Source organism: Xenia sp. Carnegie-2017, unplaced genomic scaffold, assembly GCF_021976095.1.
Source record: "Xenia sp. Carnegie-2017 unplaced genomic scaffold, XeniaSp_v1 HiC_scaffold_23, whole genome shotgun sequence".
Lineage (NCBI taxonomy): Eukaryota > Metazoa > Cnidaria > Anthozoa > Malacalcyonacea > Xeniidae > Xenia > Xenia sp. Carnegie-2017.
Window position 1 is genome coordinate 7,018,230 of NW_025813486.1, and position 14,323 is coordinate 7,032,552.

The 14,323-nt window shown below is 34.8% G+C and overlaps 1 protein-coding gene across 1 annotated transcript; it reads left to right on the top strand.

The window, feature by feature from the left end:
• The first annotated feature begins 7,859 nt into the window (after nt 1–7,859).
• On the top strand, nt 7,860–9,467 carry LOC124449017 (MORN repeat-containing protein 1-like). The gene is made up of 6 exons (XM_046999959.1): nt 7,860–7,938; nt 8,043–8,113; nt 8,505–8,596; nt 8,755–8,842; nt 8,934–8,995; nt 9,320–9,467. The coding sequence occupies exons 1-6, from the start codon at nt 7,860–7,862 to the stop codon at nt 9,465–9,467; spliced, it is 540 nt and encodes a 179-aa protein (XP_046855915.1).
• The last annotated feature ends 4,856 nt before the right edge of the window (nt 9,468–14,323 follow it).

Consider the following 14,323-nt stretch of genomic DNA (forward strand, 5'->3'; position numbering starts at 1 on the left):
TTCTTTTCAAAACGATTCTTCATTGAAAATTGAATGGAATCTAGCACTTTATAAAATGTGTCTCGCCTCCATTGTGCTTTTGGTGAATCTGCCAAATCATCTCTGGCTTGTTCTCCGTCCATTGGTCGTCAACGACGAGGTCGTGTAGACCTCCATTCGACATCTAACGCAAAAGAATCGGACATTTCAATGATTTTTTCTGGTTTGTCACGTATAATTTGAATTCTAGAAGTTGAGCTATCAACCAATTCCATTGCTTTTCCAAAGTCAGCATTTACGCTCTTTAGATATCGACTTAAAGGTCCAGTAATTCCAAAAATTTCTTGGAAAAGGCAGGCAGTCGCAACAAATTGCTTTGTCTGAAAAGCTGCTTGCAATCCATTTGCTGTTGCTCGCTGAATTTCAGTGAACGATCTTTCCTCAGCCACTTTTTGGAGCACTCGCATGATGCACTCGAACCTCAAAAGAAATACGTTTAGACAAAATTCTCTTGCATTCCATCGAACTGTATTAAGACGTTTAATCGAAAATTTTTTGAGGTTTTCATTCTTTTGAACCAATTGAAACAATTCTTGTACTTTATGAAAATTATTAAAGAGAACGTGCAGTTTCTCGAGAGAGTCAAAAAGAGTAATGACATCAATAGCAACACAAGCTGAATCGGATAAGACGAGATTTAGCGTATGCGCATAGCAGTGAACAAAGATGATGTGGTTTCCGATGTTTTCTTTTATAATTGCCTGCAAACCATTATAACATCCGCTCATAGTGGATGCTCCGTCATACGTTTGGGCAACAAGTTTTTCAAATGAAACTCAATGCAATTGTAATATTGTTGTAATAGCAGTGCATAGGTCATGTGCAGTTGTTCCAATTGCTTTTTGGCATGACAAAACGTGTTCAGAACACTCGCCAGTTTCATTAACAAGACTTACACATATACTCAATTGCTCTGTATGAGTTATATCGGGTGTTGTATCAGCAATTAATGCTCATGCTTTGCAGTTGCGTATTTTTTGTACAATTACAGAAGATATTTCTTTACCAATGATATTGATTAACTTATTTTGAATATCGTTGCTCAAAAACGTTAGCCATGAGCCTTTGATTCCTTTTATATCAGTTTTACCACCATCCTTTGTCGATTGCTTCACTTGGTGATCACGAACTTTCTCAAGATGCTCATTGATTGGTTGATCGTACTCTGACAATAATTTAAGCGTTTCCAAAAAGTTTCCTGTATTAACATAGAAATTTGTCAGTGATTCACAGTTACCCCTAAAGGAAACCCCTTGTCTTCCAAGAAACATAATAACATCTATCACACGTTTCAAAAATTTTATTGTTTAAAATCACTTCCTTTTTACGTCTTTCAGACTCGATTTTCCCCTGGTGATGAAACTGATCCGATATTGAGTTTTCTTGAAGGAAAAGAGTTTCTGCAACTTTTGCGTTTAGATGAGAATTGCATTTTTCATGCTCCAGAATTCTAATATACTGCTTTTTCGATTTGGAGAAACCAATGTTTGCAAAAGCTTTTCCTTCATTTGACCGAATATTTTCTCCCCTAGACGTTACGTCTGTAAACAGAATGCACGGTATGCAAAACAAGCTGTCTTCACTTAGTGAATAGGAAATCCATTTTCGTCTTGTTCCATCATCGTGGAAAAAAACCTGCTGGGAGCAATAGCGAGTGCGATCTCCTTGTACTATCCTCCTTTGTTTCAAAACAAACTGGGATGGTTGGCATGGATTCATTTTAAGTAAACGCCTTTTTTCGCTAATGCTGAGATTAAGATCAACAACTGTCCCAGGGTCAAACGTGTTTTCTTTCGTATACATAGAAATATTTCGATTCAATTCGTTTTCAGCAGATTCTGAGATGCCTTCGCCTTCCTTACGTTCATTTGAATTGACAAATGTGTCAATATCAGGGCATTCACCAACAGGATCATTGCTTTTGATTGATTTGAAGGTATGCTCATCTTGATCGTTTACATCTGTCGACTCAGATGTTTCTTGCGCATGCACTTGTTTAAGGTCTTCACTGATATTCGGCGTTTCCCTGTGTTTTAATTCTAACTCCTCTGTTCTTTGTGACAAAATGCATGGTGGGTTATTTTGTATAGGTTTAAAGTAATCAAGCAAAACTCCCCCAAGTTTTGAAAATTCTTCTTTTCTAGCTTTTTTTAATCTTCGATACTCAGCACCCGACTTTTTTCTCTTCGCGGTGTTAAAAGAATTAGACATTGCAGTTAGTCTTCAACATTGCACCATGATCCATGATGTACATTAAATAATATTAAAATGCACTTCCCAACACAAATGGAATTATCAAATGAAATGTTTGTTGTGTGAATTACATCTGTATTACATCTGCTCAAAATGAGAGTTTTGCGTTTTGAGACATTAATTTAATTAGTCTTTAAATGTTGTTGTTTAAAAAATATCTTAATTTCAATTAAATATATGCTGTTATGCACATTCGATAACTGCGGATAAATGAATCTTGAACATTTACGAAGAAGCTTTAAGTGATTTAAAAAAGTTTTACCGTATAATAACTTGCTTTACTACTGAAAATGACAAATGAATCGTAGTAACGATGAAAATGTAAATAACACAATACAAACAATGCATTACATGCTGCGGTATCATTAAAGGCTACTTCATGTTAGACTCTGCATTATGATAGCAATTTACCGATGACTGCACTACTAGCATTTTTAAAAAATATATTATTACGCTTGGATTGGTAATAAGATACAATGCCAGTAACGATTGCTGTCTGTGAGGGAAGCAAAAAACCTTGATTAAGATGGGCAAAACATTACACATTTAAGGCCTCGTTGCGGCATTTAAGAGGACAATTTGGCCGTGTATGCATAGGCGAAACTAGAATGCTAATTGATTGGCTGCCTTGCTGTTGATTTCATTTGTTGGCGATGTTAAATTCAATAGAAATCAACAGGGCAAAGCTGAATATATGAATATTCACCCCCAAATTAGCATTCGAGTTTCTCCCCTGCATGTATGTTGTCTACAGTCATCGTGACAAATCATGCAGGCGTTGTGGCCACAAACGAAACATCTAATTATAGAATGCTCGTCAATATCTTATTCTTTAATCGACCCCCTTACAAGGTTTCATTTTGGTCTGTCTACTCCCTTTCTTCCCTAATTCCCTAAAGTTAACTTCATTCACTGAATATATAACTGTGAAAATAACTGTTCTGTTTCAAATGCCTTTTTAATTTTTTATAGCCCATTTTTAAAACTTGCTGACTCGTCTTCAATTCAGTGCCCCCCAAAATCAACAGCTAGGGGGGCCCTGCCCCCCTGGCCCCCCATGCCACCACGCCACTGGGCCTGGATGATACAGCACAGAACTGGTTTGATTCTTTACTTTCCAACAGAAACAAAGTTACTTGCCGTGGCAGAGCTCAATCTGACCCAGACACAGTATCTGTCGGAGTTGCCCAAGGCTCAATCTTAGGACCGCTATTGTTTATAATTTATATGAATGACTTACCAAAGGTCCACGAATTTTGTAACGTTACTTTGTACGCTGATGACACCGTTTTATATTTTTATTCCAAACTTATTTCAGAAATCGAAACTAAGATGAACTGGGACCTCAGACAAGTATGTGATTGGTTGAAACTTAATCAACTTACTCTTAACATCAAGAAATCCCAATTTATGCTAATAGGTAGTGACTCGAAACTACGTAGAATCGATTTTATTGTTATTTCAGCCGATGGTAAGCAACTTAAGGAAGCAGAATGGTTTCCCTACTTAGGATTAATTATCAATCAGAATCTTACTTGGGAGGATCATTTTGAACACATGCGTAATAAGATAAACAAGAAGCTAGGCCTTTTGCGGCGCATCAAGTCGTGTCTCCCACTAAGCGCTAGGATAACTTTCTTTAATTCTTTTGTTCTGCCCCTTTTTGACTACGGCGATATAATATGGGAAGACCGGGGCAACACTACACTTATGACAGAGCTACACATCCTTCACAATAAGGCTGCGCGAATCATTTTAGATCTTCCCCCTACTGCTTCCGCGAGCGATCCACTTTCAAGGCTCCATTGGAAACCTCTAGAAAGGCGGAGAGCCGAGCATCGTTCTATTTTCATGTTTAAGGTAGTTAATAACCTTTTTATGCACACTTTTCACTGCTGTTTTAACAGTAACTATCATAACTATAATACACGATCAAAGCGAAATATCAGCAAATCATTCGCACACTGAAGATGGGGCACTGGATAACAATAAATTTTGCGGCGGACGTTTGGAATACCTTACCTCTTTCCATAGGAGATGTGCCCACCTTAAGCCAATTTAAGCGTGGTATCAAAAAAGCACTATTTTAATTAGTTTCGTTTTTAGCATGTTAATTTTCAAATGATGTAGTTTTATCTTCATATTTTTCGATTTGTATTCTTTTTCTTTTTCTTTTTAAGTAGTTATATTATATTTAGGTACTTTTAGAGGACCCCTCTGTAAACCACTTTTTAGTGATGTTGGCTTGGCATCCTCAATAAAGATTAGCTATTATTATTATTATTATTATAATTTCAAATGACTGATAATGTGCTTGAAGTACAAATTGTGAAGTGACAAGATTTTACTGTCATGGTTAAAACAGATAAAACCAGCTGCAAATGTTACCATTGCTTAGACATGTGATGAAAAAATTCATATATCTTATAACATTTGTTAATGTAAAAGACTGATTGAAGACTGTATTTTCAATCAAACATGTAATCCTTTTTCTTTAATGAAACTTATGAAATGTAGTCAATTTGATCACTTTATAAAAAGAGTTGCGCCAAAGTTTTGGATAGTAGCTTTCACCACTTGTGAGTTCTGTGAACAATATTTTAAAAAGCGTTATCCACACAAGCTGTGTATTTCGTTTTTGACAAGAAGTAAAAAATTGAATTAACAGCTAGCACTCAAAAAGAAACCAAACAAATAAATTGGAAAGTTTTGGATAGTAACTTTTTAAAACTATATATTTCATTTCGTTTCGCCCATTAGCTCCAAAATCTCATATACATAAATTATGCACTGTTTTACATGACTGACATTTTGAAGTAATAAAATGACCTTACAATTGGAAAGATTAAGGGGGAAGTATATATTTTCACGTAATGAACCAGCTTTAATCAGGCGTAATTTTACAAATAAATGTAGATGAACAGACTTTATGAATTACGATTGCCAAAGAGTATTTTGGTAAAACACAAGACAATAGACACTCCGTATATAGTAAACATTATTTATATAGATTAAATAATGTTTATCTAGATTAAAGAATGTTTACACGGGTGTCAATAGTCTTGTGTTTTACCAAAACTTCATAAAACAAACAGCAAATATTTTGTAAAACGAAAATAAAAACAAAACAAAAAACCATGGTATGAATGTAAGTTAAAAAAGAATACTCGAAAAGGGGGTTTTATTATCTAGGGGACACAATTTCAAACTATATATTTTCTGCTGGCAAAAACTAGAGGAGTGACAGTCAGTCTTTGCAAAACAGCAAGAATGGGAAAAGGAAAGCTTCGTTTTAGGTCAAATAATACCATATAGCTAATTGACGTCTTATTAACCTCGTCTGCTCGGTCTTTATTGAGAAATCTCGGACCTCTGTTTTTATCACAAACCTCTCCCTAAGGGTCTTGGTCAATACAAATAAATTAAGTCCAATATTTCTCCGTAAAGACCTAACACTCGGTTATTAAGGGCGTTGTAATGAGTTCACACATTGATAGGTGTTAACGAACTGTTGTCGCCAATCGTTGTTGATTATCTTAGTAATTTTAAGAAAAAGTTGCTAAAGTGCGCGTTGCTGTTGACTGTCTGTTTTGAGGACAATGAAACTATTACAATTTTAAGCAACTTTATGCAACCTGTCAAAGAACGAAAATTGTAAGCAGACACAGACATTAACACATATTTTACCGTTGTTGTTTAACTACTGATGGAGTTAGAAAAGTCTGGAATTATTTTAATCATACATTATCGTCATACACAGTATATATATATATATATATATTCAAAAGTTTCCTAAAAAATATGCAAGCACCCAAAAGCGTAGAAAATTGAGGAATTTTGTTCCTAAACAGAGCAAATGAATGGTTGCTTAATTAATAGCTACTTTGAAGTTCGAATTCATTTCTCGTTGACGATTCTTGCCTTTACTATATATTGAATCCTTGCCGAATCACTCAATTTGTTAAAAAGGCACCTTTCCCCACGGAGTCGAGGCAATTAAGACGGATCGGTCAAACATAGAAACTTTATCGCGATATGTGGCTTGTTTACTCCTATTACGGCGCTATACTTTCATTAAACAATCAACTTGTCCTCGCAAATTTTTGTCAGTGATTGCTATATAGCACACCTTGCATATACTTACAGGAGATAATTGTCTAGTGAAATGCTTAATAAACATTTAGGACATAGGAAAAGGAAGTAAAGATGATATTGAATGAAGAATCATATATTTCCTGAGAATACAAATCTAAGCATTCAACAGGTTATAAAAGTTAATAGCAATATGTTATACACAAAGTTTACATGTCATTACCTTTATAATCTTGATCTCTATATTCAATTTTTCTAGGACTTGTATCCAAAGCACTAAAAATGCACAAAGCAAATAAGTAAATTTGCTACATTTTACGAAAATGTACTCAACCAGTAATAGTCAATATCAAGTTCAACCAATGCAAATGGAGCCACAATGACCTACACATTTTGAAAGATACTTATCAAGTTCACTAACCATAAATATCCCTAAACAATTTTAACATGAACAATATCATACGATGTGGGAACAGGGAATGTCAAGGAAGCCCATATCTCTTGAAAGGTCTCCTTAGATACAATATCTGAATCTGATGAAGGTTGATCTGATCGAGACATCTAAAAACAAACAAATATAATTTAGCACAACTATTTGTACAGTTATAAACACCCCCAAGGCATGGCTATTTATAGGGAATCCTGTTGTAGATTAATGTACTGGATTGTAAACAAAGTCATTAATTTTTCCAGATTACAACAGGAATATGTATTCTACAATGTCAATGATTTTATTAGATGCTGACACCTAAAATATAAGTAAGTTTTAAATGTATGAATTGCTAAGTTATATGTATTTTTTGTAGTAAATAATGTATTGTTGTGCCTCAACCCACAATGAAATTGAATTATTATTCAATTTTAGAAGTCCATGAATATAAAATGGAATTTTTCTACAAACATGACTTACAAGGTCATTTGCTTTTAAAATTCCATCTTCCACGGGATGAGTACGGTCGATTGAAAATTTCAGCTGAGTTTTTTCGTTTGCTGTTTCTTTTTCTAAAATTATATTTTCATAGATATAAGATGTTACAAATCTTTATTGAACAACGACGACAAATATTATTATTTAGGAAAAAACCTATGAAATTTTAAATAACCATGAAACACAATAATAACAATTCAATCATGACGAAAATAGTACAAACAGATTAGAGAAAATAAGAAAAAATAATAAATTTTCAAGCCACTTGCCTGTCCCAATGTGACTGTAAAAATTTCTGGTGAACAAGAGACCACGTGTAACTTTGCTGGGGGTATTGTCACAGAATAGATACATATCTGTTCTGTGGTATTGTGCTTCCTTTTTAATCCTTATGTTTCAGATTTCGGTTCAATCTTTCAGCAACCATGACAACTTAAACATGGCGAAAAATTGGCAAACTTTGTGCCGTGTTTATCAATGGTGTTTGTAGAATAATAAAATTTACTAGGGGATTTAAAAGTTTTTACGACATTTCTACATAATAAATATGTCTAAAGGTTTTAGAAGCACAACAGGAAATGCAATTGGCAACTATGTAGGCGAGACAAGCAAACAAATAAGAAATGGTAAGGTTAAGTTTTGTCATTTCAGTTTTGAATGTGTTTTGTGACTTTGGTCCACTTTTATTTTCAACTTCACGATTATTGCTAAAGAATTTAATGTATTTTAGGTTTTGGTGTGTACAATTATTCTAACAAATTTTCCGTTATGGAGGAGAATGGAGGAAAGGAAAGAAACATGGTATTTTTGCTTTAGTACATATAGTTAGTTGTAAGTTGTTGAAGGGGGTTTCTGTTATTCACTAACTCCCGAAGATGATTTCAAAAAACTTATTTTAATTCTCATAAGGTCATGGTCGTTTTGTAATGGTTGATGGCAATTACTATGAAGGGTCTTTCAAGAATGGTGAAATTTCAGGTCATGGTTACAGACGCTGGTCTTATAGTGAGAATGTGTATATTGGGGAGTTTAAATGTAGTGAAATTTGTGGTATTGGTGTTATGACCTATGGTAATGGTGAAAAATATGAAGGTGGATGGAAAGATAACAGAAGACATGGTATAATATTGCTGAACTTACAGTTTTTGACCTCAATATCATTGCTTCATTTTTTACTTTGCTTGCCCTTTAGGAGAAGGTGAGCTTGTTGAAGCAAAATGGAGATATTTACAAAGGATCATTTTATCAACATAAGAAACATGGTAAAGGCCATCAAATTTACAGGTTAACAATTCACGTTTTATTTTATAAACTATCAAATTTATAATTATTGGAAATACCAACCTGTCATAGCAATATGCATTTTTACTACTGCAAAACTTCTTATGTCTACAAACACATAAAAATACTCCTGGGTTCAAATCATTTACTTTATTTCTTAGCAATGGTGATGAGTATGAAGGGGACTGGGTGCAAGGATTGAAACAAGGTCTTGGAAGAATCAAATATAGTGATGGTACCATATACAAAGTGAGTAGCCACGGCGTACAAACAATTTCTATAATAAAAATCAGAATAAGATTTATATTCAACTCCATAGCATAATTATCTGACTATTTAGGGTCAATGGCGAAATAACATGTTTAATGGTGAAGGCTCCATCTTCCATGTGCCTGGAGTAGAGTATGAAGGAATGTGGATTTCTGGAAGCCCTGCTGGCAAATATATTATTAATGATTCACATTACATACATAACCATCACAAATTTTTTTCATGGTAATACAATTTGCTCTTATGTCTTTGTCTTTTTGTATTGTAAGTGGAGTCATCATATTGGTGTGTGAAAGCAATGTGATTGAGATAGAACAAGGAAAAGTTTTGATTTGGATATTGTTCGTCAAACAGTTGATGGAAAGGCTGTCAATGGTATGCACTTTTGTAATGAACATTGAGAAAAAATAGTAAATCTAGGTCTCCACTCTCCTAGAACACTTTTATTGTACTTAGTTATTTTGAAGCAGAGTCTTATCCACTGACAGAAATGTTGCCAGATAATGAACCTTTTGTTAATGGCAAGATAGAAGAAGTAGCCCTCACCATTGAAACCGAAGACAAGAATGTAGAAATTGTACAAAGATTTTGCTATTACAGTTGATAAATTTTCTCTGTTATAATATCTTAGTATACCAATTTACGATAGATTGACATTAGGAGATACATCTAAGAATAATTCCAGTCCTGCAGCATCAGCTGTAAGTCATTCAACCTAAGAAAGTATGCTACAACACTCCCCATTGCGAAGGCAGTGAATGAGTTTTACAGACTCAACTGTCTTGCCAGATCACCATTTTCCTCAAAAAGTCGTCATCTATAAAATGTCGATATTATCATCGCGGTTTATAAGATATCATTGACATTTAAGTTTTTTCTATACATCTACTAGAAAATCAGATAAATCATTGGGAGTTTAGTATCGAACTTTCACGTGCTTTAATTGTCAGGATTTGTTAGCTGACAGTAAGCCAGATTCTTCTGGTTTGGGTTCTGTACCATCCCCATATTATCCACTTACCATTTCATTGCAAGCAGGGCTGAAAGTAACAGCCTCCCATGTAGCAAAAGTACAATTGCTTCCAGAAGAAATCGGTTTGGCAGAGCTGAATACTTGAATATTTACATTGACACACGCCCCACTCAACCTTCTAGTTTTGCCTGTGAGAAGCAGATGATATAAAAGTTTCACTTGAATAACATAACTAGATCGTAGTCCAGGGCTGTAGTCAGTTGTGCCCGACTGAATTTTTTTGAAAGTGATTTGTCAAGGATTTTCTCTTCATCTTCACGTCAAGTGGTACTGCTTTGTCTATCACTCACAGTCTGCATTCTGGTAAATCAGGAGTCTCTGGATTACGTAACGTTATTCCTGGCATCTCTTGGACACGACGCACTTCCGTATAATCTCTTTTATTCTCTTCCTACCTTTACCAGCCAATATCTTGCAGGTAAAATTCCCAAATGTAAACTCAACACCGTGATGTTCTTGTCTTCAAACAGCTTTAACGAGGTGTGAAGGTTGCCGAATTTTGACACTTTCCATCGTAGACTTTGTTTAAGCTTTACCCATACGTCAATGCAAGTTGTATTTGCCAACCGTCAAGATCTCATTCAAAATTAAGTCATATATTCTTCTTGATCTCTTTCGTAGATTTACTAGATTACCTACTAATCTCATAGCATAACCAGGGGTCATTATAAGTTTTTTCATTGAAATGTACTTGGTGTATTCTATGACAGCGCTAAGATGTTGCCTGAGATGATATTCTTTAGCATGTTGGTGATGCACAAAGTCTCAGAGAGAAGAGCTATTTTAACCAATTCCTTATTTAACTCAGTTCCAGTAGTACTGCCAGTCCTCCACTCCCAGCTCATACTGTTGTGACAGATGATAGCAAGAGCCAGAATACCAACAGATCTATCTCCCTGGATATACAAAATACCCCTCAGGACAGAAAATACGAGAAGGAGAAGTAGCACTGAAATGCTCATAACACAATGAATGCTAATTGTAAAGCTAATTTTACAGGATATAGAAAAAATAAGACCTTTATAAATTGACCTTTTGTGATTATTTCAATGCCAATCATTATATGCTATTGCTAAGCCCATGGTGCATAAAGAATTGCAAGCTTTACGTTCATATATTGCATATCTCAGTTATGAACATGAAAGGTTTGTTGTCCTTGAAATTGAATGTAACTTCTTGAACAGGAACAGTATTTAGGCACCAACAGGATTAGAATCGTGATCATGTATTGAAATTTCACAGTACGTTAATTCCTGAAGGTGTTCCGTTGTCTGATAAGCCCCGTATAACGTCGGTTGAAGTGCAGAAAGAAATGCGAAACACAATTAACGACAAACCTAGGAACTACCTAATCATAAGACAACACACCAAGAAAATGACCAATGAGAAGACAACATACCTAGGAACTGACCAATCAGAAGATAACACGTTTAAGCAAATTGTGACATATTTTAAAGCTAACTCAGCCTGAGAACGTGCCATATGACTCTGTGCAACCGTTCGTGCAGGAAGAGAAGATAAAAGAAGTCAAAATCCTTTGTCTTTGAAATACACCTTGTGTTTATTGAAACCAATTTCATTGGTAGTGCAGCTGTTAATGACAAAAAAAAACACCTAACCCTTCACTTTAATGATACAAGTATGAAACTTTCTCACATTCTTGCTATGCTTAGAAACACAAAATTTTGATATAGGGCCAGCCCATATTTTACATTTAAAACGAGTTCTGCGAATGTCGTGTTTGATGACGTCGTCGGTATTAAAAAATGTAAAGTTCAGAGAAATCTGCAATTTCCCTGTATATTCTTAAACAAAAGCTAAAGATGACAGAAAAACTATATTACAACTTTTTCTTTTGGGCAATACTTTCCCAAATATTGTGCATGGAATATTCTTAAAAGTGCTGACTCAGCACTTTTATACTTATATATAAAGTGTATAACAATGTGCCCTCCCGGCTTTCACCATAGTGCAATGATAAATCGTATTGAAACAATGAAGAACATTCAATTAAGTTTCTTTAAGATTTATTACCTTACTTGTGTCAGCATTCAGAATACTTATTCATTCTATCCTTTAACATTTCAGGTTTTTAGTATTTTTGTTACTTCAATGTTTTGAAACGCTTCAAAACAATCACCTAATTGATTTTCAACTTGTGCATGAAAATCGTACGCACTGACCAACCATGATTGAAGTAATCTATTATTATATCCTTACTTGTTCTTGTTGTAAAACTTTGCTTTAAGATTGTATTGACGTGCGCATATTTTGCGTGTTCAATTTAATATAGAAGATTCTTTTTTTGATCAAGATGTAAACACAACAAAGCATGCGCATGTAGTTTCAATAACTGCTTCCCTCGTAGAATAGTATGTAACTTATGGACTGGAAACTACGCATAATTTGTCAAAAAGACACTGCAGAACGTCTACAATGTCCATCAAATCAAAAAGAAAGGATGCAGGAGTTGGGTACTCCTCATTTGCGAAAAATCTGCAAGAATTTATTAAAATTAATATGTTACCGGTGAATTAAATGAAGATATGATCTTCGCACTTTGCTGGACAATTTAAGCAATCGTCTCAGGACATGAAAAAATCAGGTGACTCAACGGTGAAAAAAAATCAGGTGACTCACCTGATTTTTTCAGGTCCTGAGACGATTGCTTAAATTGTCCAGCAAAGTGCGAAGATCATATCTTCATTTAATTTCAAACACCGCACTGCATAAAACATTCTTACCGGTGAATCTAGACATAAAGGGTCTCGATAGAGGTAATGGAATAGAAGAAACGCTGAAAGAACGCCAAGCATCATGGCATAAGTCATGTAGGGATCTTTTCAACACTACAAAGTTGGAACGTGCCCTGAAAAGAAGCTTAAGTGCGGAGAAGACAGACGAAGAACAAACATCTGAAATCAAAAAAGGAAGTCCAGTTAAAGCCAGAAGAGCAAGCTTCCCTGCAGTTTCAAAGAACGAGTGCATTTTCTGTGATAAACCAGACAACTCTTCAAACTTTCGTGCAGCTTCAACGCTTGAGATAGACGGCAAAGTTAGGGAATGTGCTGTTTTGCTAAACGACAGACAACTTATAGCAAAAGTATCGAATCGTGATATGTTAGCAATGGAGGTAAAGTACCATCCTAAATGTCTTATTTCTCTCTATAATCAAGCAAGGGCAATGAAGGCTGAGACGTCAACAAACGCTGAACGTTCAGGACCAAACCTTGATGGGTTAGCGTTTGCTGAACTTATTGCTTATATTGAAGAACGACTAGAATCAGATTGTTTAGTTTTGCTTAAGATGACGGAGCTGACAACATATTTTAAAATGAAGTCGAAGGCATTAGGAGTTGAAAATGGATCAATTAATACTACCAGACTTAAGAAAAGAATCTTGACTGTTTTTCCCAATCTTACTGATCAAAGTCAAGGAGGAGACACTATACTTATATTGAAACATAAAATTGGAAACGCTCTTAAAGCGGCAAAGGAAGAAGATTCGGAAGCATGGCATTTAGCAAGAGCGGCTATGATTATAAGAAGAGATATATTTCAAACAAAGAACTCATTCAACGGAAAATTCTCCAAAGATTGTCAAAAGGATTCTGTTCCAGCATCATTAAAAGTTGTTATAGATATGATACTTAAAGGAGCCATTGTAAACAAGCAACCGGCAGAAAGAGATCCAAATCAAGCTGGCTTAACCATCTCTCAACATATTGTCTTCAATTGCACTTCACGCGAGTGTGAAGCGTCAAGACCTCATCTCACTGTGAAATACATCTTGAGTTTATTGAAACCAACTTCATTGAGGTAAATGTGTGTGATAAATGTTGGTTTTAACAGAGTACTCTTTCTTCTATTGAAGTGGTAAATGTAAACGACACTGTGATTTTTATTCATGTAAAGTATGAGACCATAGATTTAGAAACTATTTTTCGTTCCATTCTCGATTTTAGACATGAACATTTCTCTGTTAAAGACAAAATCGTCATCAAACAAGGTTGACAAACAACGATGTTTGTGGTTTATATTCACCACGATGATAGACTTGCATAACTATAAAGAAAGTGATTATTGTCGACGGTGGTATGCATCGATGTGGCTTTCGTTCACCATTCCCTTCAGGCTAAGCAACACATAAAAATGAACAATTTATGCTATGCAGCTGTAGATTCCATAATTTTGGTAGAAATTTTATATTCCATAAGCTGCATGAAGTCTGAATAAAATCCTCAAAATAAGTATTTTTTACGTTATTAATTTTTGACATTAATTTCACTGGCAGTCTATTGTGAGCTGACGTTATCTTCTATTATCTTATTGTATAGAAACTCTTATCAAGAATGAATAATATACTTGAATAAAGTCCTCGGAACAATTAAAAAGAATGGATAATCAAGTCCTTTGAACAATGATCA